At 42.6% G+C, this 25610-nt stretch overlaps 1 protein-coding gene and 1 long non-coding RNA gene across 15 annotated transcripts in view; one reads left to right on the forward strand and one right to left on the reverse strand.

Annotated features, from left to right (window-relative positions):
- The window catches only part of RNF38 (ring finger protein 38), a 141676-nt gene extending 132788 nt beyond the window's left edge, over window positions 1-8888 (forward strand). For 12 of the 14 annotated variants that reach the window (XM_064380000.1, XM_064380002.1, XM_012463381.3 and 9 more), the window contains 2 exons: window positions 2627-2726; window positions 5152-8882. In XM_064380000.1, the coding sequence (XP_064236070.1) occupies window positions 2627-2726; window positions 5152-5214 (163 nt within the window). In that variant the 3' untranslated portion in view covers window positions 5215-8882. Of the gene's footprint in view, window positions 1-2626; window positions 2727-5151 lie in introns of all 14 variants that reach the window. The other 2 variants (XM_064379995.1, XM_064379994.1) reach the window with 2 other exon arrangements.
- LOC105724619 (uncharacterized) overlaps window positions 1-25610 on the reverse strand; it is an 88150-nt gene that overhangs the window by 42593 nt on the left and 19947 nt on the right. Inside the window, exon 6 of the long non-coding RNA XR_001109058.3 lies at window positions 11640-11820. This is a non-coding gene — a long non-coding RNA (uncharacterized LOC105724619). The remainder of the gene's footprint in view (window positions 1-11639; window positions 11821-25610) is intronic.

Consider the following 25610-nt stretch of genomic DNA (forward strand, 5'->3'; position numbering starts at 1 on the left):
CATGCATATAAAATTTGAGGTTCTTAACCTAAAATTTCTGCTTAGTGTGGGATCTTTTTAAAATAGCTTTATTGGGGCCAGGTGTGGTGGCTCACATCTGTAATCCTAGCACTTTGGGAGGCCAACATGGGCAGATCACGAGGTCAAGAGATTGAAACCATCCTGGCCAACATGGTGAAACCCTGTCTTTACTAAAAATAAAAAAATTAGCTAGGCGTGGTGGTGTGCACCTGTAGTCACAGCTACTTGGGAGGCTGAGGCAGGAGAATCGCTTGAACCTGGGAGGCAGAGGTTGTGGTGAGCCGAGATTGTGCCACACTGCACTTCAGCCTGGGCAACAGAGCGAGACTCTGTCTCAGAAAAAATAGAGCTTAAAAGCTTTATTGATATATAATTCACATACCATAAAATTCCACTCATTTAAAATGTACAGTTCAGGCCGGGCATAGCAACTCACATCTGTAATCCCAGCACTTTGGGAGGATGAGGTGGGCAGATTGCCAGGGGTCAGGAGTTTGAGACCAGCCTGGCCAACATGGCAAAACCCTGTCTCTACTAAAAATACAAATCTTAGCTGGGCATGGTGGCAGGCATCCCAGCTCATCGGGAGGCTGAGGAAGGGAGAATTGCTTGAGCCCAGGAGGCAGAGGTTGCAGTGAGTCAGGATCAGGCCACTGCCCTCTAGCTTGGGTGACAGAGTGAGACTCTGTCTCAAAAATAATAATAGTTTTCTAAATGTACCATTCAGTGGTTTTTGGTGTATTCATAGAGCTATATAACCATCACCACAATGAAATTTAGAGCTGTTTCATCACCCTAAAATGAAACCCCTCACCTACTAGCAACACTCTTCATATTTCCACCTCACCCTGGTGCCTCCTCATTCCCAGTCTACATGGTGTCTATATAGATTATACATAAACAGGGTCATATGATATATGGTCTTTTTGTGTCTAGCATCTTTCACTTAGCTAACTTTTTCTATATTGTAGCTTTTAGCAGTAAGTCATTTTTTTTATGGCCAAATAATATTCCATTGTATAGATACATCACATTTTCTTTTACATCAGTGGATAGACATTTGGGTTACCATTTTGGTCATTGACTAATGCCAAAGCTAAATAATGGCTTTGAATCATGCTGTTGTCTTTTTTTTGGGGGGGCTATAGCCAGCCTAGTGGTTGTGAAGTGGTATTTCCTGGAGATTTGATTTGCCTTTCCCTGATGGGTAATGATCTTGAGCCTCTTTTTATGTGCTGCTAGCCATTTGTATACTTTCTTTTCAGAAATACGTATTCGGATCCTTGCTTCGTTTTTCCGTAAATGGGTTTGTCTTTGTATTATTGAGTTGTAGATGTTCTATACATATTATAGAGCTCATCGATAAATTATCTTCAAAAAGTCTTTTCTCACAACAGAAGAATAGAATAATTTAAAAAGTGTAAAATAATATTTTACCATTCTGTGGATTGTTGAGTTTTTCAGTGATGTACTTTGAAGCACAAAATGTTGAAATTTTGATATATCTCAGCTTAAACTCAGCTCTCTCTATTCAGCCAACCAAAGATCGAAAATATTCAGAAAAAAAACAAAAAGAAAATAACAATAGAGCAATACAGAGTACACATAAAGAACAGTACAGCATAACAACTATTTACATAGCATTGACATTGTATTAGGTATTATAAGTATAGTATAGTGATGATTTTAAAGTATATGGGAGGGTGTACGTAGGTCACAAATATTATACCATTTGTATATAAAGGATTTGAACATCTGCAGATTTTGGTATTCATGAGGGGTCCTAGAAATCAGTCCTCAGATACTGAAGAACAACTGCATTTTCTTTTTTGTTGTTAATTCTTGTGCTTTTAATGTCATCTCCAAGAAACCATTGTCTAATCCAAGGTCATGAAGATTTACCATGTTTTCTTCTAAGATGTTAATAGTTTAGCTCTTAACACTTAAGCTTTTGATCCATTTGAGTCAGTTTCTTTATATGGTATGAGGTAGGGGTCCATCTTTATTTATTTATTTTTTTTTGGAGACGGAGTCTGATTCTGTTGCCCAGGCTGGAGTGCAAATGGCACGGTCTTGGCTCACTGCAGCCTCCACCTCCTGGGTTCAAGCAATGATGCTACCTAAGCCTCCCATGTAGCTGGGATTACAGGCGCCCACCATCACGCCTGGCTAATTTTTGTATTTTTAATAGAGATGGGGTTTCACCATGTTTAGGCTGTTCTCGAACTCCTGACCTCGTGATCCTCCCACCATGGCCTCCTAAAGTGCTGGGATTACATGAGTGAGCCACCACGCCCAGCCCACGTTTATTCTTTTGTATGTGGACATCCAATTGTTCCAACACCATTTTTTTTAAATAGTATAGAATCTTTGGTATTAAGATTGACTTGATGTTAACTAGAAATTTTCTGGATTATCTGTCAGTAAATTAGCAAAACCCTCTTACTGCCTTAACATCATAATTTTTCAGGGTATTGGTTGATACTTTTGTTTAAAAATTTAAGTGACATTTTGATAACAATGATAAATGATTTTGTAGGTTTCAATAGTCAACAATAGAAAACCATCGGGTTTTATGGTTAAATGATCTTTTTGCTTTTTTTAGGTGTGTAGTATGCATGTGTGATTTTGAGTCAAGGCAGCTACTTAGAGTCTTACCCTGTAACCACGAGTTCCATGCCAAGTGTGTTGACAAATGGCTTAAGGTAAAGTGATAATATCATTAAAGGAAATGACATTGAATTTTCTATTTTATTGACAATAGGTTAATTAGAGTAAGTTTGTAGCTCAGTGGACAGGAAGGTATAGGAGACAAAATGGAAACATAGCTTTCAGTATGATCTCTGCAAATGAGGAGAAAAGGCCAATAAAAATTAACTGTAGTCAACAACATAGGAGTGATTATACAAAACCCAAGATGGATGACCTCTTCTTGACAATGAATATGTCCTTTTTCATGGCATATAGGGACAAGGCCTGAACTTGCTAGACCAGAGTTTCCTTGGAGAATTTAGAAGGCTACCTAACTAGAGTCTATACATCTAGTGTTTGTATTTAATTCTGACCATTTTCTCATTTGTGTATATGAACAAAAGCACACAGGACACAAATCCATAAGAGTAGCAGGGTGAAATTATTGTTATTGCAGGGGCTTCTTTTTTTTAATATATATTTTTTGAAACAGGGTCTCACTCTGTCGCCCAGTCTGGAGTGCAGTGGTACAATCATGGCTCAATGTAGCCTCGACATCCCAGGCTCCAGCAAGATGGGGTATCACTGTGTTGTCCAGGCTGGTCTTGAACTCTTGGGCACAAGCAGTCCTCCCACCTCAGCCTCCCAAAGTGTTGGGATTATACACTGCATCTGGCTATTTTTTTAATGTTTTGAGAAAAAGGTTTATGAAAAATGCTTCTTTACTCTTCATAGTTTCATAGTCTCAAATTGTAACAGTAGAATAAAAATGTGATACAGTAAAAGAATTTTAATAGGCTGGGTGCATGGCTCCATGACTATAAAAAAATTTATATAGTCAGATTTGTTATTTTTTAAATAAAGTGTTCTGATTTGGATAAAACTAGATAACCTCACAGTTTGGTGAGGAAAGATAGTTCTCTGAGTGAGCACAGTACCAGAGTACCTAGCTTAGCCCAAACTCAACCCTGAAGACAGAGTCTTAAATTATTATAAAAGGAAAGCATTATATGTGCAAATCCCTGACACAGACAGAAAACCACAAGTTCCACGTGGCTGATAGTTGGGATGTGAGGAAGAGTGGGAAAAGAAAAGGTGTTCAGAGATAAAAATCACTGACCAGCTTGTTGTGAAGCCACTCTGAAGTGTGAAGGAGTTTAGGTGTGATCCTGAAAGCATTCGAGAAGGATATAACTGAGACTGTGTTTTAGAAGGATTTCTTGCTACTGTTGGAGAACGGAATAGAAGAGGTAATTTCTGAGAGACACGGAGATATAATAAAGACATGGTGGGCCAGAGAATGGATAGTGGCAACTGGATGAAAAGAGGGACTGATTTGAGAATTACCATAATGCACAAATATAATTATGTGGTGAATAATGGCTTCTAGGAAGTAAGAGAGCAGGTGATGCTTATATTTCTGGCGTTAGCAACTCCACAAATTATGGTGCCATTTGTTGAAATGGGAAAAGCAAATTTAGGAGCCAGGGAACGGGTGAGTAAGTAGAGCTATGAGTATAGATTCAGTCCACCTATTTTACAATCATGCTTTCCTCAGTACTGCTAAATGTTTCCTGTGACATCCATTAAGAATAGCCAAGGGGCCACGAATGGTATCTCAGGCCTGTAATCGCAACATTTTGGAAGGCAAAGGCAGGAGGATCATTTGAGGCCTGGAGTTGGAGACCAGCCTGGGCAACTTAGTGAAACTCCCTGTCTTTTAAGTTGGCTGGGTGTGGTGGCACACACTAGTTAGTCCTAGATTCTCAGGAAGCTGAGGCAAGAGAATCTCTTAGGCCCAGGAGTTTAAGTCTGCAGTGAGCTATAATTATACCACTGTGTTCCTGTGGGCAAAAGGGTTTTACCCCGTCTCAAAAAAGGAAAAAAAAAAATGACTAACCAAAGTTTTACTTTAAAGTCAGTTATTAATTTGGTCTGAACTCATGAATGGTAATCTTATTTACATATTTTAACAGACCTACTAAAAATAATTCATGGTGGCCAGGCGCGGTGGCTCACGCCTGTAATCCCAGCACTTTGGGAGGCCGAGGTAGGTGGATCACCCAAGGTCAGAAGTTCAAGACCAGACTGACCAACATGGTGAAACCTCATCTCTACTAAAATACAAAAATTAGCCTTACGTGGTGGTGGGCACCTGTAATCTCAGCTACTCAGGAGGCTGAGGCAGGAGAATCGCTTGAACCCAAGAAGCGGAGGTGGCAGTGAGCCGAGATTGTGCCATTGCACCCCAGCCTGGGAAGTATCATTCCTGGGCTAATTCAGAGGTTTGTGGGTTAAAAAAAAAAAAACAAAAAACTTGTTTTGTACCTCTTCAGAGGAACAAAGAATGTAAAAACTGGGAAGTAAAAGTTCCATTGCTTTTAATGTGTTTCATTGTGTGTGTCACAATTTAAACAAGTTTTCTCTTTTGTTTTGTAGGCAAATCGTACTTGCCCAATTTGCCGAGCTGATGCTTCAGAAGTGCATCGGGATTCAGAATGACCAACCTAAGAAGCACAAATTTAGTTTGGGTGTTCCTCATCACATGTATATACGGACTATCCATTGAACTTAATCTGTGGCTTCCAGCCCTCCCTTTACCAAAAGGGTCAATGGACCTTTCTTTGCACTGTGTGACTTAACTATAAAAGCTTACAATTAGTCTTCACAGTTATGGGATTGTTATACTAACCGTGTGATTGGAACTCCAAAGACTTTTTCTTTAGCTTAATTTTGTGTGTGCACTAACATTCCCTGGTTTTTGTGTGATCATTCCGAGTGTTGCTGCAAGATTACAGTGGACGTGATCTTTTAGCATGTGCTTTTATAAAAAGTGGTAGCTACAGATGATATAGCAATCTACCTTATATAGAGCCTTCAGAAACTGTGAGTGGAAATGAATGCAGCGTATGACTGTTGGTGATAAGTGTATCTGTGTGAGAGAGTGTGCAACTACTTGTGTGAGGGCATGGTAGCTAACGTATGTATGAGATCCTATATACCAGCATGTACCAAGAATGTGTGTGTAGTTTTAATTATGCTGCAATGTATAATCTGGTGTGTTATTTAAACAGCACTAGTACTGTACACTGGTTTTTTTTCCCTTGTGTTTGCTGTTGCACACTGATTGCTGAGGGTGCATCAATTACAAACATCAAATACTCCATCCCCTTCCCTCCCAATGAATGGAATGAGAAAAGCCTTCTTCCTTTGCTTCAGGCAGCTGTCACCTTCTCTTTTTTGGTGATCCCCTAAGTGTGTCAACTTAAGAAAAAAAAAAAAAAGTATAACACATTCTCACTCCACGAACCTGATTTTTTTATTCTGTTGTGAAAATTTTTAAATCTCCAACTTGGTGTTCCAAAAAGAAGGTGCAATATCATACATCATCAGTTAGCAATATTAACATTTCAGTCAATGATTTGAATGTTGATACTTTTTTTCCTTTACATTTCCAGTAAGTTTCTTACAGAAAGTACCTGTGATTTTTTTTTTAATGATGTTTAGATTTGTAGTCTATTCTGAAGATATTTGATTAATATATTTTTAAGAATACCACTAGTCCCATGAAGTCACCTCGTTGACTTCAACCAGAACAAAATCTGTTAATTCAGCTTGACTTCTGATAATGTGTTTTGTGTTCAAGCTCCTGTGGGCAACTAAATTGTTCTAAGAAAACTATATTTCTGTTCATATTAATTCACTTGCCAGGCTCAAATTCTGAAAGTTGTCTAGTTCTTCCTCATCGAAACTCTTGTTTCAGGATGGATCAAGTGGTGTTAAAGCTCATGTTCCTTAGACCTGGTTTGTTTTGATGTTTTATTGCTTTTCCTTTTTTGTTTGAGAAAAGCTTAATACAACAGGTGTCCGGAATACTTGCAGTATAAATGAAGATTTGATTTTTGTATAAAAAAAAATGCTGTTAAACAGGAATTGATCGACCTTCATTTAGTTGATCTGAGATAATACATAGCTGTGTGGGGTTTTCTTTTAGTAGGTTCTTTGATGATAATTCAGATTGTTTAAAGTCATTTTTCCAGCAATGTTTAAATTACTTTCTCATTCTTTTGGTGTATTCAACATTGTCTGCCTCTTCCTGCAGTTGATGTCATTGCTTTGTTTGCAATAGCTCAAGCTGCATTATTCCAGTCAGAACTGTGATAACTTGCTGCCAGCCCCACTCAACTTTCAATTGGCTCTGTGTCAGTTTTCCACTCAGTGTTAACTACTTGTTACTGCCATGCTGCTTGCCTTCCCTTGAAGTATCTATAAGCTCATCACAGCCTAGAGTTCAGTAAAGTCAATTCACAGAAGCACAATTTTGCCCTTTTCGAGAAACTGTTGCCTCTATCTAGTCATACAAGTAGGGTTTTGCATACTATTTGCCCCTAGGTTGTTAGTGCATCAGAAATATGTCTAAACAGTGGTAAAAATGCACATGTTGCTTTTAAATCATTAGGATATCCCTCACTTGTTCCTGATGAATAAAAAGTGTGTTAAAGACCAAAATTCTTGGCATAATAATCAGCTACATACAAATCACATATAGTTTAATCTTTATTTTTTTAATGAAAAAAAACATGTTTAAAATGGCAAAAGCCCACCTTATACATACTCTTTTATATAGCTGCGGAAAGTTTATATCTGTACAGATCTAACACTACTACACTCAGTATTCATTTTATTGAAGCATGCAAGTAAAGCACTTTTTCTAATTTATATAGAGATACCTAATTAACAAGGCACACTGTACTAATGACTAGGAGAAGTAGCTTTTTCTTCCCTCCGTCTATGTCCCTTTTTCTGTAAATTTTTGAGAGGCAGTTGGCAATTTAGGAGGCAGCAGGGTCTGTTTTGGTAAAATCTTGAATATCAGTGTTGCACTCGTGTGACTGATCTCTCTTTGGGAATGTCTTTTCTTTGCATGGGGCTCATAGAGATGTGTGCAGACTTGCTTATTGTGGTTAGTGTGTATTGGGAACACACACGCATGTGTTCTGACCAGCTCAGGCTTGCTGAAATGAGCAACTTTGTGGCTAGCAAAAGAGAACAGTTGATTTGTGCACAGCCATTGTCACTTTGGGTGATGCACCAGATAGCAGGCAGATGTTGGTTCCTTGGCCTTCATCCTCTTCCCTCCTAAATCAATATTGGCTTTACCATCTTAACTCAGCTGTGGGTTTTTTGTGGGTTCTTGATTTTTGGCATGAATTGTCATCTTTGGTGTTTTTTTAACCCACCACCCCTCAAAAAATAAGGCTTCCAGGTATCAAGATCTCCTCTTAGGATTTTTTGTCCTTAATTTTTTGAGCAAAATCTGGAAAATGTGAAACTGTATTTAGATTTTATATACTATCTGTAATATGATTTGTTAGGATTCTTAAATTTGGACCTCTTAAAATAATTTTGCGTGAGATCTCCCAACTCACTTGTGAGAATATTTTTCACAGATATCTTTGGGCCTTTTCATTAGGAAGCTGTTTGTCCCCTGTTGGTACATTTGGTTACCTCATCTTGCCATTTGTTTGTTTCAGATTGTGAAAGCTCACAGGGGTGTTTTTGGAATCATTTGCTGAGTCATTTTCTCAAATCATAGTCCATTGTATCAGTTAACATATAGTTTTAAATGTACGTATTATAAATATCTGTAACCAAATCATTTGAAGGCTTGATAAATTTTTAACAAAGTTTGTACATTTTTTATGAAAGTTACTAGTAATGCTTTACTAAGTAGTGCAATGAATTTTTATTTTTAATCCCTGTGCCCAATTTTGGAGTTGAGAGGGTTGTTGGTAATAAATGTATGATGTACACTTAAAACAAACATTTGTTGTGTTTCATGTCATACATGTTAGGGATGGGGAAGGGTTCTATGTGAATGGGGGTGGACAGATGGCCACAGGAAGACAGAGCTGTGTTGAACTACTGGCTGCCAGGCCTACATTTCTGCATTTGTGTAAACAACTTAGAAATGCAGTAGTAACTAGCATTGTAACATGTGGCACATATTTCTTTTTCTCTATAAGGGCCAAGAAGATAGCAGAAAGTATAGCCACATGTGATATATGCATATTGAACAGTAGAGATACGTAAGTAGAGCCTGGCAACATAGTAAGACCCCCATCTCCACAAAAATTTTTAAAAAATAAGCTGGGCCTGGTGGCATACACCTATAGTCCTAGCTACTTGGAAGTCTGAGGTAGGAGGATCACTTGAGCCCAGAAGTTTGAGGTTACAGTGAACTTGGTGCCACTGCACTCCAGCCTGGGCAATAGCAAGAAGGCCTGTCTCTTCAGGGAAGAAAAAAAAAAAAAAAGATATGTAGGTAACTAGAATTCAACTAAAATTCTTTATACATATGTTAACCATAAGAGGTAGGAAATAAGACTGCAATAGACAGATTTGTCCACATTAGCTACAATTTATGTACAGCTTACTGTCAATGTAATATGGAAAGAGGAGCCTCTGTTTGTCATTTTCCATATGTTTGTATAACAGCTTTCCTTTGAACTAAAAAGGGAAGAAAATAATAACATATGCTGTTAATTCAGATTTTACCCTCTTGCCTCGCTCCAGTACTCATCTGACAGAAGTGACCACATACATCCTGAATATTTTTCCTCCTTTTTCCAACATAGTACTTGTGTTTAACTTTGAATGTTTCAAGAAACCCAAAACTCAACACTGTGTTTTATGACAGAGGCATTTACTGCTCAGTAAGTATCCATGCACTATCCCAAGTCACTCTACTTAAATAAGTCATGGAGTGCTATGGTTCTGGCCAAGGGAATGTAAGCATAGGCTCTGTGGCCTTTCCATGCAGCAGCATATATAAAAAGCCAGCTGTCTTCCTCTGCTTGGGTGGTGGCCGCCTGAATCACTTCCTGGAAAAGAGCTCTTTTTTTTTTTTTTTTCTTGGAGACAGTATCTCACTGTCAACCAGGCTGGAGTGCAGTGACGCAATATTGGCTCACTGCAACCTCCATATCCTGAGTTCAAGTGATTCTCCTGCTTCAACCTCCCAAGTAGCTGGAATAACAGGTATGTGCCACCAATACCCAGCTTTTATATTTTTAGTAGAGATGGGGTTTCGCCATATTGACCAGGCTGATCTCAAACTCCTGACCTCAGGTGATCCACCCACCTTGGCCTCCCGAAGTACTGGGATTACAGGGTGAGCCACTGCGCCTGGACGGTAGGATAAGATTCTTACGAATGGGATCACATCACAGCTAAATGTTCCAGGTCTCTTGTACACTTTAATGAACAGATGAACAAGGCTGTCCAATAAAGTGTAATTAGCCACATGATTTTAAATTTTGTTAGCCACATTAAAAACAGTTGAATTTTTTTGATATTCAGTCCAATATGCCAAAATATTTCCACTATAATATTAAGATACTTTGTATTTTCTCATACCAGTCTTTGAAATCCAGTGTGTTACAATTATAGCGCATCTCAATTTGGACTAGCCACATTTCAAATGCTGAGTAGCCACATGTGCATGGTGGCCACCAAGTTAGATGGCATAGGTCTAGACCAGAACTGTGCAAAGTTACCTGGTTTCTAAAGCATAGAACATTACTCATGATATTCCAAGATTACTTTCTATTACTGCATGCCTTAGCAAACGACAATATGATCTTAAAACATTTCACTCTATAGTTGAAACTTTTGTTGCTATAATGCATTTAAAAACACTCATTTTTAAAGCAGACTTAATTTCTCTGACGCTGCCACAGATAACATTCAAGAACAAAGCTCCTTGTCAGTAAATTTTCAGATGATACGTTTGCTTATTACCTTCAGGATTCACAGCTATTTAAAATAATTTGGGCCAGGCCCAGTGGTTCCCGCCTGTAATCCCAGCACTTTTGGAGGCCAAGGTGAGGGACCACTTGAGGTCAGGAGTTCAAGACCAGCCTGGCCAACATGGTGAAAAACCTTTTCTCTACTAAATGCAAAAATAAATTAGCTGGGCAAGGTGGCGGATGCCTACTGTAATCCCAGCTACTCAGGAGGCTGAGGCAAGAGAATTGCTTGAACCTGGGAGGCAGAGGTTACAGTGAGCCAAGATCATGTCACTGCACTCTAGCCTGGGTAACAGAGTGGGTGTTTCAAAACAAACAAAAATAATTTGGTCATCATAAAATTCAGCATTCTGGAGAATTGAGGGTAGGAAACTTTAACCCCACTTTTGAGATGGAATAGATTCCTCTTCAGCACATAGGCTCTTGAACTTTTTCATGTATCACTCCTAATTTGGCAGGAAATACAGAAAAAAGAACAAGGCAACACATACAAAGAGGTCTCAACCAATTTAGAAAACTGGTTGGCATTGTCTATTCAAGTTCACGTGCTATAACCCAGTCATTCTTCTTCTAGGTATATTCCTAATAAAATGCATGCAAATAGACCAAAAGGCATGTATAATAATGTTCATGGCAGACTGCAAAAGCCTGAAACTGGAAACAATCCAAATGTTTATCGACCATAGAACTGATAAATTATGGTTGAGCTTTACAGTGGTTTTTATACAGCAGAGAGAAAACCAGCTACACCGAGCAACACGGATGGATCTTGCTAATGTATTGAATAAGACACAAAAGTGCACACACTCGTGTCTTGTTCAATATACTTGAGACTATTCTTAAAATTGTTAACAATTGTAGAAAGTTCAAAAACAAGCAGAATATTCACAACTCAGCTCTCTGGGCTTTACGGAGCACCAGTTCATGCCAGGCAGCTTTGAAATTACATCATTAGTCTTTAGTGTATTAATTTCTTAGGGCTGCCATAACAAGTTACCACAGATATGTTGGCTTAAAGCAAAGTTATTCTCTCATAATTGAGGCCACAAGTTAAAAGTCAAGATGTTGGCAGAGTTGGTTTTCTCTGGTGGCTCTGGAGGAGAATTTGTTCCATACCTCTCTCCTAGCTTCTGATGGCTGCTAGCAACTCTTGGCATGTCTTGGCTTGTAGACATAACTCTCGTCTCTGCCTCTGCCTTCACGTGGCCACCGCCCACATGTCTTTTTCTTCTTCAGCTGGATGGACGGTCCCATGCCTCTACATAGATGTCAGCAATAGGGTCCACTGTAGGGATACCTGTAAGAAAAGCCAGATTCATTTCAACTCAATACATCATTTAGATCTGTTCCAACAAATGAACTCAAGACTTCAGAATGTCTCATCATAGAGCATGGCCAAAATAATTTGACCTAGCAAATGTTAACAAAGCTCACTCATTCTTGCAGTCAAAGATAAACCTCAGTCATGCTCTCACACGTTGATTTAGAGTAGCACTGCTTCCTAGTATGTCCATGAAGATAAATTCACTATGAAATGTATTATCAGGTAGATGAGCTTAAAGGGAATAAATAAGAAGCCTACAACCTGTGTCCCACATGGAGAATCAAAATCTAATGAACCTTGAAAACATCATGCTAAGTGAAAGCAGCCAGACACAAAAGGCCACGTACTGTATGATTCTGTTAAGAATTGGCAACTCTACAGAGAAAGTATTAATATATTAGCGGTAGGCTAGGGCTGAGGGGATAGTAGGGTTGAGGGTGATCATGAAAGGGTGTAAGGTTTCTTTTGGGGGTAATGAAAATCTTCTAAAATTGATTATGGTGATGGATGACAATTCCAAATATATTGAAAGCCACTGAATTGTACACAGTAAGTGGATCATTGTATGGTGCAATTGATCTGTAACTGAACTATATCTTAATAAAGCTGTTTTGAAAAGCACAATGACATATACCCACCAGAAAATATCTATAATTAGGAAGAGTAACAATACCATAAATGTTGGTGAGAATGTGAAGCAAACTAAAATTCTCATTCACTGCTGATGGTAATATAAATCAGAACCACCAATTTAGAAAACTGGTTGGCATTGTCTACTTAAGTTCACGTGCTATAACCCAGTCATTCTTCTACATATATTCCTAATAAAATGCTGCAGATGGGCACCAAAAGGCACGTACAATAATGTTCATGGCAGACTACAAAAGCCTGAAACTGGAAACAATCCAAATGTTTATCGACCATAGAACTGATAAATTATGGTTGAGCTTTACAGTGGTTTTTATACAGCAGAGAGAAAACCAGCTACACCGAGCAACACGGATGGATCTTGCTAATGTATTGAATAAGACACAAAAGTGCACACTCTCGTGTCTTGTTCAATATACTTGTGAGACTATTCTTAAAATTGTTAACAATTGTAGAAAGTTCAAAAACAAGCAGAATTAATCTGTGATGTGAGAAGATGTGATCATGAGAATTCTAGACGGGTGGTTGTGACCTAGGAGCTCGGGACATGAGGAGGCATCTGGGCTGTCAGTCATTTTTTTATTTGTTGATCCATATGCTTGGTTACACAGATGGTTCAAATTGAGAAGTTCATTGTTCAATCTTCTGTATAATTTTATAAACTTTATTTTAAAAAATAAGTGGTAGACCCTACTCTGACATTTTATAGAAGCACAGCTGTGCAATGCGAGGGCACATGAATTTTTATCATCCTAAATGAGCCACACCAGCTTTATCAATCTCTGTAATGCTGTATTACATAAAACCTAAACAAGCACCCTCCCCAATCAAACACTTTCATCTCAAAACATGTTTTTAACTTCTGTTTTAAGTAAAAAAAAAAAAAAAAAAAGTATCAGAGCAGCAATATTTCTATTAGAATACTGCCACCATGCTAGTAAAAGTATTTATGCGTGACCCTTTTTTTTTTTTTTCTGAGACAGTCTTGCTCTGTCACCAGGCTGGAGTGCAGTGGGGCAATCTTGGCTCACTGCAACCTCCGCCTCCCGGGTTCAAGCGATTCTTCTGCCTCAGCCTCCCGAGTAGCTGAGACTACAGGCGCGCACCACCATGCCCAGCTAATTTTTGTATTTAAAACGGGATTTTTAACGGGGTTTCACCATGTTGGCCAGAAGGGTCTCTATCTCTTGACCTCGTGATCTGCCTGCCTCAGCCTCAAAGTGCTGGGATTACAGGTGTGAGCCACTGCACCCGGCCTATGCTTGACATTTACACAAGGAGGCGCTGTTTTTCAAAACCAAGTTCCAAATACAGCACATGCTGCTTTTTTTTTTGGAGACAGAGTCTTGCTCTGTTGCCCAGGCTGGAATGCAGTGGCTTGATCTCGGCTCACTGCAACCTCCACCTCCTGGGTTCAAGCGATTCTCCTGCCTCAGCCTCCCGAGTAGCTGGGACTACAGGCGTGTGCCACCATGCCCAGCTAATTTTTGTATTTTTAGTAGAGACGAGGTTTCACCACGCTGGCCAGGCTGGTCTCGAACCCCTGATCTCAGGTGATCCACCCATCTCAGCCTCCCAAAGTGCTGGGATTACAGGTGTGAGCCACCGCGCCCGGCCAGCACAAGCTTCTTAATGCACAGGTCAGGATTGATGCAGTGGTAATAAACAGCCAATGTGCTTTCATATTGCTTTTATTTGTGGAAAGCACACATTAGAGATCTGCCTTCCAGAATAGTCCTGGATCACCACCGCTCACAGCCACATTCCTTCTTGAGCAATGCTGCATTTATTCCCTACAGAGTGAGGCTTCTAAAAGTTTAAGTGGTTTTTGAATGTTTAACTTAATAACTTTTTTCCCCCGGTTGTATTCTTTTGTTTAGTTTTGTTTTGAGACAGTCTCATTCTGTAGCCAAGGCTGGAGTACAGTGGCATGATCTCAGCTCACTGCAACCTCCAACTTCTGGGTTCCAGTGATTCTCCTGACTCAGCCTCTTGAGGGGAGGGGGATACAGGCACCCACCACCACACCTGGCTAATTTTTGTATTTTTAGTAGAGACGGGGTTTTTACCATGTTGGCCAGGCTGGTCTCGGACTCCTGTCCTCAAATGATCTGCACACCTCGGCCTCCCAAAGTGTTGGAATTACAGGCATGAGCCACTACACCCAGCCTTCGTTGTATTCTAAAAAGCAAGTTTGTTTAGCTTTAAAATCAAGCCTCCTCTGTGCTGAACAAAACTGTTTCCTGCATATGAATTCCACCCCCATGCTCCTTCCTGCATAGGTACAGTTGAGACTGGAGCTACCATCTCAGCCCAAGGCCTGCCTCTCCCAACCACAGGTTTGCCAGTGGCTTCCTAAATGTCAGGTCTAATAAATACTTTCCCATCTTTGTCCAGCTGGACTGCTCTGCAGTGTGTGACTCTCACGTTTCTGGCTGCACCTCTCTTACCGCTGCATCCCTTTGGCTTTCATGATACTCTTCTCACTAAGTCCTCCTGTGCTCTCAGAAAGTTCTCTCTCCTTTCTCAGTTTCTCTTCTCTGGTTCACCCGTTTCCATCAGGGCTCTCTAAGAAATGACCCTCACCATTTTCCCGTTCTGTGTGCTCTTCATGGAGCGGCTACATCCTCTCCTACTTGCATCAACACCATTTTTATAGTTCCCCTAACTCAGGGATTTCTATCTCCAGTCCCACTTCTCCTTGCGTTTCCTGCTAAACATCTTCTGAAGTTACCCTCCTGAATATCCTGTAGGCCAAGTTGTCCAATACACGGCCCGCAGGCCCACATGTGGCCCAGGATAGCTTTGAATGCGGCCCAACACAAATTCGTAAACTTTCTTTTTTTTTTCTTTTTCTTTTATTTCTTCTTTATCTGTTTCCATTATCAAATCAGTGGTATTGCAAAATTTGTAAACTTTCTTAAAAAATGATGAGTTTTTTTGGCAATTTTTTTTTTTTTTTTTTTTTTTTTTTAGCTCATCAGCTATCGTTAGTGATAGTGAGAGTTTTATGTGTGGCCCAAGACAATTCTTCCAATGTGGCCCAGGTAAGCCATAAGATTGGACACCCCGGCTGTAGACACTTAAACTCGCCATATCCAAACATGGACTTCAAACTTCCCACAAACATATGTCTCCTCCTGCACTGTCTGGCTCCATTCACCTGATACCCCAGCCAGAAACAGGTCATTCTTGACTCTTCTGCCTCCTTCACACCTACTGAATGGTCCTTTTCTCTCCCTTTCCTCCACAGCCCTAGTTCAGGCCCTGCCATCTCCTGCCTTTACATGATCTTGCTTCCTGCTTTGTACCACCCCCTCCACTTTCATATTCAGACCTCTGCACAGCCTCCAGAGGGAATGTCTCAAATACAAACCTGATCGTGGCCCTTTACCCCACACTCCCACCTATAGCCCCAAACTCTTAACTGGCTCTCCTCTGCCACAGGACAAAGTCCAGTCTTTTTTTTTTTTTGAGACAGATTCTCACTCTGTCAGACTGGAATGCAGTGGTGCAGTCTCGGCTCACTACAACCTCCACCTCCTGGGTTCAAGCGATTCTTCTGCCTCAGCCTCCTGAGTAGCTGGGACTGCAGGTGTACACTACCATGCTTGGCTAATTTTCCTATTTTTAGTAGAGATGGGGTTTCACCCTGTTAGCCAGGCTGGTCTCAAACTCCTGACCTTGTGATCCAGCCACCTTGACCTCCCAAAGTGCTGGGATTACAGGCATGAGCCACCGCACCCAGCCTGACAAAGTCCAATCTTATTAGATGCCCCCTTCCCAACAAGAGCCTCCTGGACCTGCTCCTGAGAATGGCTCCAGCCTTGGCTGCCAGGACCCTCTTGCCCAGCATATTACACTCCGGCAGCATCAGCCTGCTCCCAGTTACCCCAGACACACTGGCCCTGGATTCCCCTCTGCCTGGAAGCCCTTTTCTTCCCTCCTCTGTCTTCTCTCCTGACTCAATTCTGGTATCCCCTCCTCCAGGAAGCCTTTCTGGAACCTTGTAAGCCAGAGAGCAAGACACTTCACACCCTCCTCCTGCTGTGAGCTTGCCAAGTTCTCATCTTTTCTCTTCCCCAGGGTGGCATCAGGGCTCATGCTGTGTGCTTCCCACTAGCCTACAAGCATCTTGTGCAGGCACTGACTCATGTCTTTACCTTCAGGACCTAGCACAGGGTCTGGCAGGGGTTGAATAAATGTGTGTGTGTGTGTGAGATGGAGTCTCACCGTGTCACCCAGGCTGAAGTGCAGTGGTGCGATCTCGGCTCACTGCCACCTCTGCCTCCCAGGTTCAGGCAATTCTCCTGCCTCAGCCTCCCAAGTATCTGGGATTACAGGTGCACACCATCACCATCCAGCTAATTTTTATATTTTTAGTAGAGATAGGGTTTCACCATGTTGGCCAGGTTCATCTCAAACTCCTGACCTTAAGCGACCTGCCCGTCTCGGCCTTCCGAAGTGCTGGGATTACAGGCTTGAGCCAACGCAGGCCAAATAATTTTTTTCTTTTTCTTTTTTTTGTTTTTTTTGAGACTGAGTCTCGCTCTGTTGCCCAGGATGGAGTACAGTGGCGCAATCTTGGCTCACTACAACCTCTGCCTCCTGGGTTCAAGCGATTTTCCTGCCTCAGCCTCCCAAGTAGCTAGACTACAGGCGCTTGCCACCATCCCTGGCAAATTTTTTGGCATTTTTAGTCGACACTGGGTTTCACTATGTTGACCAGGCTGGTTTCAAACTCCTGACCTCAGGATTCACCCACCTTGGCTTCCCAAAGTGCTGAGATTACAGGCGCAAGACACCATGCTCAGCCTCAAATAAATTTCTTGAATGAAGGAGTGGAGAATAACATTCGGGCTCAAATTGACTAGGAGGCTGGTGGGGACAGTCCCATAAGAAGGGAATATTAGAGGAGAAGCAGGCTTTGAAAAGAGTAAGGAAGGAGAGCAGAGTGCCTGTGAGTGGTGAGGACCGGGCTTCACATGCTGGGAGGTGCCCAGGGCACACACAAGGGCAGCCATCCACTAGACAAGCTGGATGACCAGGCCTGGAGCTCCAGAGAGAAGCCTGGGCCATCGGGTGCTAGTGTGTAATTGCGGCAGCTAAGACAAGGCTGAGTTCAGGAGGCCTCAGAAGGAAGCCTCCTTTTTAGGAGAGGACTACCCCTCTCACTACTAGAGGAAGATTCTTCCCTTGCAGATTAGATGCAGGGTGAAGGCCTTCTTGGGAAAGGCCTCAGGGGCTGCAGAGGGCCTCCAGACAGGTAAGGAGCCATCTTTGCATTCCCAGGGCTGCCTGGGGACCTTGGGCCAACTCCACCTTCTTTAGGACCCTGGGCCTGTTAAGCTGGGCAGGGCCCCTCTCAGCTCAGCAGTGCACTGCCACAGCTGCCATGACTCACCCAATTCTGGGTGAACCATCTTCCTGGACTTGTGTATCTAATGAATTAGGTTCAAGTCAGTCATTATTAACTCAGGCAGAGTGAGGGCCACACCCCACAGATCACACACACACAGAAACTGCAATCAGCAACAAGCCCTGGCCTGTGCATGGAACTCAGATGCTCCTTGACTATCGAGGGTCCCTGGGTCCATTGTCCAGAGAGGACATCACCTGTCCCACAGGGACTGGTTCATCATGACTCTTCCTAGGAATCCACCACCCAAACCTGACTTGGAACCAAAGGCCACACTGCAGGGAAATGCCCAGTTTCATTTCACAAAGATATGGACAGAAACTCTGGCCCAGGCAGCTATTTCTTTAAGGCTCCTCTGCACTCTGAATTGCACAATACATAGCCGCAGGGGCTGCTTGGACAAAATGCCCACGATGAGAGAAAAAGCAGGCAACTGGCAGAAGATGTAGGCACGAAGCTCCTTTCACAGCAATCCACCCATGGGAAGTCCCAGGCTGAACTCACAGAGGTTCGCTCCCTGCTGCTGATCTGCAACGCAAGTTCTGCTTCTGGGCTATCAGCGTGGCTCATAATGACTCTATTTGCTGAGGACCCCAGGAGCGAGGCCAGGGCAGCATCCATTTTGTATGATATGACCTGCCCTCTGTGCCAATGGATGTGCCTTCTCTAGAATTTTGGAACTGAAGGAGGAAGAAAAGAACAGTGATGGCCGGGTGTGGTGGCTCACACCTGTAATCCCAGCACTTTGGGAGGCTGAGGTCAGGAGATCAAGACTAGCCTGGTCAAAATGGCAAAACCCTGTCCCTACTAAAAATACAAAAAATTAGCTAGGCATGGTGGGGGACACCTATAGTCCTGGCTACTCAGGAGGCTGAGGCAGGAGAATCGCTTGAACCTAGGAGGTAGAAGTTGCAGTGAGCCAAGGTGGCCACTGCACTCCAGCCTGGGCGACAGAGACTCCATCTCAAAACAAAACAATGACTGTAGTGGCCACTTTTTCTGCTGCAAGGCCTAGAGAAGCAGAGAGAGTGAGCCTGACTTCAGGAAGAGAGAATAACAGCAGAGATGGAGAGGAGCAGAGGGGAAGCAGAGCACCCCAACGGCACCTTGGTCCTTGGTCGTGTCCCACCTGGACCTCAGCTCTCAAGCTCCATGAGACACCCATGGATCCTTAGGATGAATTCCCCGTGTTTTGTTTTTTTGTAGTTTTTGAGACAGAGTCTCACTCTGTCATCCAGGCGGGAGTGCAGTGGTGCAATCACGGCTCACTGCAGCTTTGACCTCCTGGGCTGAAGACATCCTCCCACCTCAGCCTCCAAGTAGTTGGGACCACAGGTGTGTGCCACCACTCCTGGATAATTTTTTAAATTTTTTTGAAGAGACAAGAGGTCTCATTATATTGCTCAGGTTGGCCTCAAACTCCTGAGCTCTAGGAATCTGCCTGCCTCAGCCTCCCAAAGTGCTAGGATTACAGGGGTGAGCCACCGCGCCCAGCCAGTACCCCATGTTTTGACTTGGCTCATATAACTTCAATTCATTGAGAATCCCAATTAACACCAGGGATGTGCCACCCACTAATCAGCGTGTCCATGGGTAATTTGTGTAACCCCTTCGAGCATCATTTCTTCACTAGCAAGTGGGGATCATAAGATACTTCGCAAAATCAAAGGGACTCAAATCATTGAGTGAGAATGAAAGTGCCAACTCCGGTGCAGCCACATGGCAGGCTCATTACCGATGCCTTTCCTGTGTGAAGGCACCCTCCAGAGGTCTGGAGAGAAGGTCCTGGAACCATTCACATACTGATGATATGTGGCTGAAACTCAGAACTGAATGAAAAATCTTTTGCCCTCTAAAAGAGAGCCAGAGCATTCGGTTTCTTCATCTAGAGATGTAATGTTTCCTTCTGGACTAGGTTCTTCATCTAGAGATTAATGTTTCCTTCTGGACTAGGTTCTTCATCTAGAGATTAATGTTTCCTTCTGGGCTAGGTTCTTCATCTAGAGATGTAATGTTTTCTTCTGGACTAGGTTCTTCATCTAGAGATTAATGTTTCCTTCTGGACTAGGTTCTTCATCTAGAGATGTAATGTTTTCTTCTGGACTAGGTTCTTCATCTAGAGATTAATGTTTTCTTCTGGGCTAGGTTCTTCATTTAGAGATGTAATGTTTCCTTCTGGACTAGGTTCTTCATCTAGAGATTAATGTTTCCTTCTGGGCTAGGTTCTTCATCTAGAGATGTAATGTTTTCTTCTGGACTAGGTTCTTCATCTAGAGATTAATGTTTCCTTCTGGACTAGGTTCTTTATCTAGAGATCAATGTTTTCTTCTGGACTAGGTTCTTCATCTAGAGATTAATGTTTCCTTCTGGACTAGGTTCCTCATCTAGAGATTAATGTTTTCTTCTGGACTAGGTTCTTCATCTAGAGATGTAATGTTTTCTTCTGGACTAGGTTCTTCATCTAGAGATTAATGTTTCCTTCTGGACTAGGTTCCTCATCTAGAGATTAATGTTTTCTTCTGGACTAGGTTCTTCATCTAGAGATCAATGTTTTCTTCTGGACTAGGTTCTTCATCTAGAGATGTAATGTTTTCTTCTGGGCTAGGTTCTTGGGTTTGCAGATCTAGACATTTTGTCTAATGAACATTTTTCATTGCTAACAGTATCCATTCCCTCCTTCCTCAAGGCAAATTTTCCAGGAAAGAGAGAGAGCTCGAGTCTTTTGTTTGAGACCAAGTTTCATTCTTGTCACCCAGGCTGGAGTGCAGTGACTTAGTCACGGCTCACTGCAACCCGCCTCCTGGGTTCAAGCGATTCTCCTGCCTTAGCCTCCTGAGTAACTGGGATTACAAACGTGCACTACCACATCTGGCTAATTTTTGCATTTTAATAGACATGGGGTTTCACCACAACGGCCAGGCTGGTCTCAAACTCCTGACCTCAAGTGATCTGTCCACCTCGGCCTCCCAAAGTGCCAGGATTACAGGAGTGAGCCACCATGCCCGCCCAAGTCTTTTAAGATAAGGGTTGCAATATGTTGTCCAGGCTGATCTCAAACTCCTGGGCTAAGGGATCCTCCTACCTTATCTTCCCAAGTAGCTGGGATTACAGGCACATGCCAGCACACTCAGCTTTCCAGCCTTTTATAACCTAGTAATCTTATAACCTAATTGTGGAAGTGACTTGCCATCCCTTTGCCATATTCTTTGGTCACACAGGCCAACCCTGGTGCACTGTGGGGAGGGACTGTCTAAGGGTGTGGATATAAGGAGGCTGGGATCCCTGGGGCCATTTTGGATGCTGGCTACTACAGACAGTACATTTCTAGATGTCCTATCAAAATATCCCTGAGAGCAGAGGAGAATGACTGTGAACAGACTCTGCATGGCCTGGAGGTTTGGCACCAATGGTAAATAGCTCACTACAGTGTAGAAATGTCCAGACAGCCTATTTATCCCTCTTAAGTACATAATAATTACGTTACAGCCACTTTTACATCAGAATGTTTAAGTAAATGTGATGCTTTCAGAACCCTGTGGCATACGTTGGGTAGGTCCAGTGCTAAGCTTCTCCCAGTTTGAAGAGCAGGGCAAGGGAACCTATTTTAAGACTGGTTAGAGGTCTAGGGAGGCCAAAGTCACAACTGCTTGCAAGAATTGGCAGAAATGTCTGAGGCATTTTTTTAAAAAAATTAACTTATTTTAAGTTCAGAGGTACATGCGCAGGTTTATTATATAAACTTGTGTCATGGGAATTTGTTGTACAGATTATTTTGTCACCCAGGCATTAAGTCTAGTATCCATTAGTTATTTTTGCTGATCCTCTCCCTCCTCTCACCCTCCACCTCCCAACAGGCCCCAGTGTGTGTTGTTCCTCTGTGTGTCCATGTGTTCTCATCATTTAGCTCCCACTTGTGAGAACATAAGATATTTGATTTTCTGTTCCTGCATTAGTTTGCTGAAGATAATGGCCTTCAGCTCCATCCATGTTCCTGCAAAGCACATGATCTCATTCTTTTTGATGGCAGCATAGTATTCCATGGAGTATATGTACCATATTTTCTCTATCCAGTCTACCACTGATGGGCATTTAGGTTGATTCCATGTCTTTGCTATTGTGAATGGTGCTGCAATGAACATACATGTGCACGTGTCTTTATAACAGAACAATTTATACTCCTTTGAGTATACACCCAGTAATGGGATTGCTGAATCAAATTAAATTTCTACTTTTTAGGTCTTTGAGGACTTACCACACTGTCTTCCACAGTGCTTAGACTAATCTACACTCCCACCAACAGTGCAACAGTGTTCACTTTTCTCTGCAACTTCGCCAGCATCTGTTAATTTTTGGCTTTTTAATAGCCATTCTGACTGGTGTAAGATGGTGTCTCATGGTTTTGATTTGAATTTAATAATCGGTGATGTTGAGCTTTTTGTCATATGATTCTTGGCCACATGTGTGTCTTCTTTTCAAAAGTACCTGTTCATATCCTTTGCCCACTTTTTAATGGGGTTGTTTTTTTCTTGTAAATTTAAGTTCCTTACAGATGCTAGATATTAGACCGTTGTCAGATGCCTAGTTTGCAAAATTTTTCTTCCAGTCTGTAGGCTGCCTGTTTACTCTGTTGATTGTTTCTTTTGCTGGGCAGAAGCTCTTTAATTAGATTCCATTTGTCTATTTTTGCTTTTGTTGCAATTACTTTTGGTTTCATTGCCATGAAATATTTGCCAGTTTCTGTGTCCAGAATGGTATTGCCTAGGTTGTGTTCCAGGGTTTTTATCGTTTTGGGTTTTATGTTTAAGTCTTTAATCCATCTTGAGTTAATTTTTGTATATGGTGTAAGGAAGGGGTCTGGTTTCAACCTTCTGCATATGGGTAGCCAGTTATCCCAGCACCATATTGAATAGGTAGTCCTTTCCCCATTGCTTGTTTTTGTCAGGTTTGTCAAAGATCAGATGATTGTAGGTGTGTAGTATTATTTCTGGGCTCTCTATTCTGTTCCATTGGTCTATGTGTCTGTTTTTGTACCAGTACCATACTGTTTTGGTTACTGCTGCTCTGTAGTATAGTTTGAAGTCAGGTGGCATGATGAGAGGCATTGCTTATAATATTAATACTGCACAGGAGCTTGCACACAGGTGTGTGACATGTGTTGCATGCACACACACACACGCAAAAAACAACCCAATGTCCATCAGTAAAAGCCAGTTAAATAAATGATGGTATAGTTATATGTGACTGGATATTAAGATGGGATTATTTCTGTCTCCAATTCATCTGAGACCTCAAAGTCTGAGAATACATAAAAGATGCAAAGTTCCCCTACATCCCAAGGGAGGGGCTGGATCACACATGCAGAACACAATAAAATATTGTTAGGGCCAAGCTGTTGCAGAAAACCCCCTCAGCACAGCTGACCCCCCACCCTGATTGCTCTGCAGCTGCATTCCTAAATGCTTTTTTTTTTTTGAGACAGAGTTTCCCTCTTGTTGCCCAGGGTGGAATGCAATGGTGTGATCTTGGCTCACTGCAACCTCCACCGCCTGGGTTCAACCAATTCTCCTGCCCCAGCCTCCCAAGTAGCTGGGATTATAGGCACCTGCCACCATGCCCGGCTAATTTTGTATGTTTTAGCAGAGACAGTTTTCTCTATGTTGGTCAAGTGATACACCTCCTGACCTCAGGTGATACACCCACCTAGGCCTCCCAAAGTGCTGGGATTACAGGCATCAGCCACCACGCCTGGCCTCCTAAATTCTTATCTAGGCGCCACAGCAAGGCCACCAGACGTGCTACATTGAGCAAAGCCTGATTACAGCCATCTGGGCAGTGCTGAGGAGGTCATGGGAAAGAAACCTTTGCTATACATACTTGTAAATTCCTGTTTTACGCATACCCGTAAATTCCTAAATTCCTGTTTTTTTTAAACTGCCACCACAAAAGTCACAGGATAAAGGATTGTAAGTCTGTCACAAACTGATAAACTATCTTTGTGCTTGTTACAAGCTAATGAATTATTTCAGTCCTGAAACTCCCTTATGCCCCTCTCACCCCATATAAACCCCTCATTTTGTGCGCTTGGGGCTGCCTCTGTTACAGAGCAGCCTGGCAGGTCAATAAACTTGCTTGCCTAATTTTATGTCTAGTCATCTTTTTACTCTCGGCTGACCTTACATTTTGGTGCTGAAACCCAGGAAGGGGTAGGCTCTGGCTGGGCACCCTTAGAGGGCTCTCTCTCTCCCTCCCTCTATCCCTCCCTCCCTCTCCTATCACCCCTCTTCCAGCCACCCTCCCCTTGCGGAACCTGCTGAAGACCCAGAGAATCTCCCAGACTCTCCTATTGTTGGCAACTTCATTCACCATCAGAGCCTCTGCTGGGGTGAGTAAGAGAGACTCTTGTCGTTTATCTGGAACTCTTGACCATCTATGCATTTCCAAAAGACCCAGTGCTGGTCCAAGGGCTTCCTCCGGCCTCCAGGCCTCTGGTTCCTCCGTTTCAGGGATGTCTGACTCCATGGCTACCTCCTCTATTCCAGACAGGGCTCATGGGACAGGGGACACCCTCTCCCACCACCCTTGTCAATCAGCACTCTCTTCTTCCTCTACCTCCCTCCCCCATTTGCTATGGGAGCCTCTGTCTACCCCTCCCAAAAGTACCCCTTGGGTGTCTCCTGCATAATCTCAATGCTCTCGGCCTCCATTCAGAATTCCATCTGAAAAGGCTTAACTTTTACTGCAATACTGCTTGGCCTCAATACAAATTAGACAATGGCTCCCAGTGCCCTGAAAATGGCACCTTTGATTTCAATATATATAGAAACTTAGACAACTTTTGCCATTGCAATGGGAAATAGTCTCGGATTCCTTATGTTCAGGCTTTCTTCACTCTCTGTAGCCGTCCTTCCCTCTGCCCGTCCTGTTCTACTTTCCAAATCCTCCTTGCCGGCTCCAAACCCGACTCTCCCCCATCACCCTCCCCAAGGCCCCGGCCGACAACCCCTCTTCCTTTGACCCTGCTGATTTTCGTACTCCTCGACCACATCATGATCTTCCACTGTATGCCCCCGCTCCGGCCCTACCCCTTTCTCCCCCTCCAACCACCCTGCTTCCGACTCTGAGTCCTCCCCATCCCCATCCGTTACCGTTCCTGAGCCCAACATGCCCAGCAGCCAGCTCCCTTGCTTCCCCTCCAGGAGGTAGCAGGGCTGAAGGAATCGTCTGTGTCCACATCCACTTTTCCCTCTCTGATCTCTCCCAGATTAAAAAACACCTCGGGTCCTTTTCCTTCAATCCCAATACTTATATCAAAGAATTTAAATAGCCGGGCGCGGTGGCTCACGCCTGTAATCCCAGCACTTTGGGAAGCCGAGGCGGGTGGATCACGAGGTCAAGAGATCGAGACCATCCTGGTCAACATGGTGAAACCCCGTCTCTACTAAAAATACAAAAAAATATTAGCTGGGCATGGTGGCGTGTGCCTGTAATCCCAGCTACTCAGGAGGCTGAGGCAGGAGAATTGCCTGAACCCAGGAGGCGGAGGTTGTGGTGAGCCGAGATTGCGCCATTGCACTCCAGCCTGGGTAACAAGAGCAAAACTCCGTCTCAAAAAAAAAAAAAAAAAAAGAATTTAAATATCTCACCCAGTCTTATAAACTCGCTTGGCATGATCTCTATATTATCCTCTCTTCTCCCT

Source organism: Aotus nancymaae, unplaced genomic scaffold (genome assembly GCF_030222135.1).
Source record: "Aotus nancymaae isolate 86718 unplaced genomic scaffold, 86718_ANA_hifiasm-v0.15.2.pri h1tg000003l, whole genome shotgun sequence".
Classification (NCBI taxonomy): Eukaryota; Metazoa; Chordata; class Mammalia; order Primates; family Aotidae; genus Aotus; species Aotus nancymaae.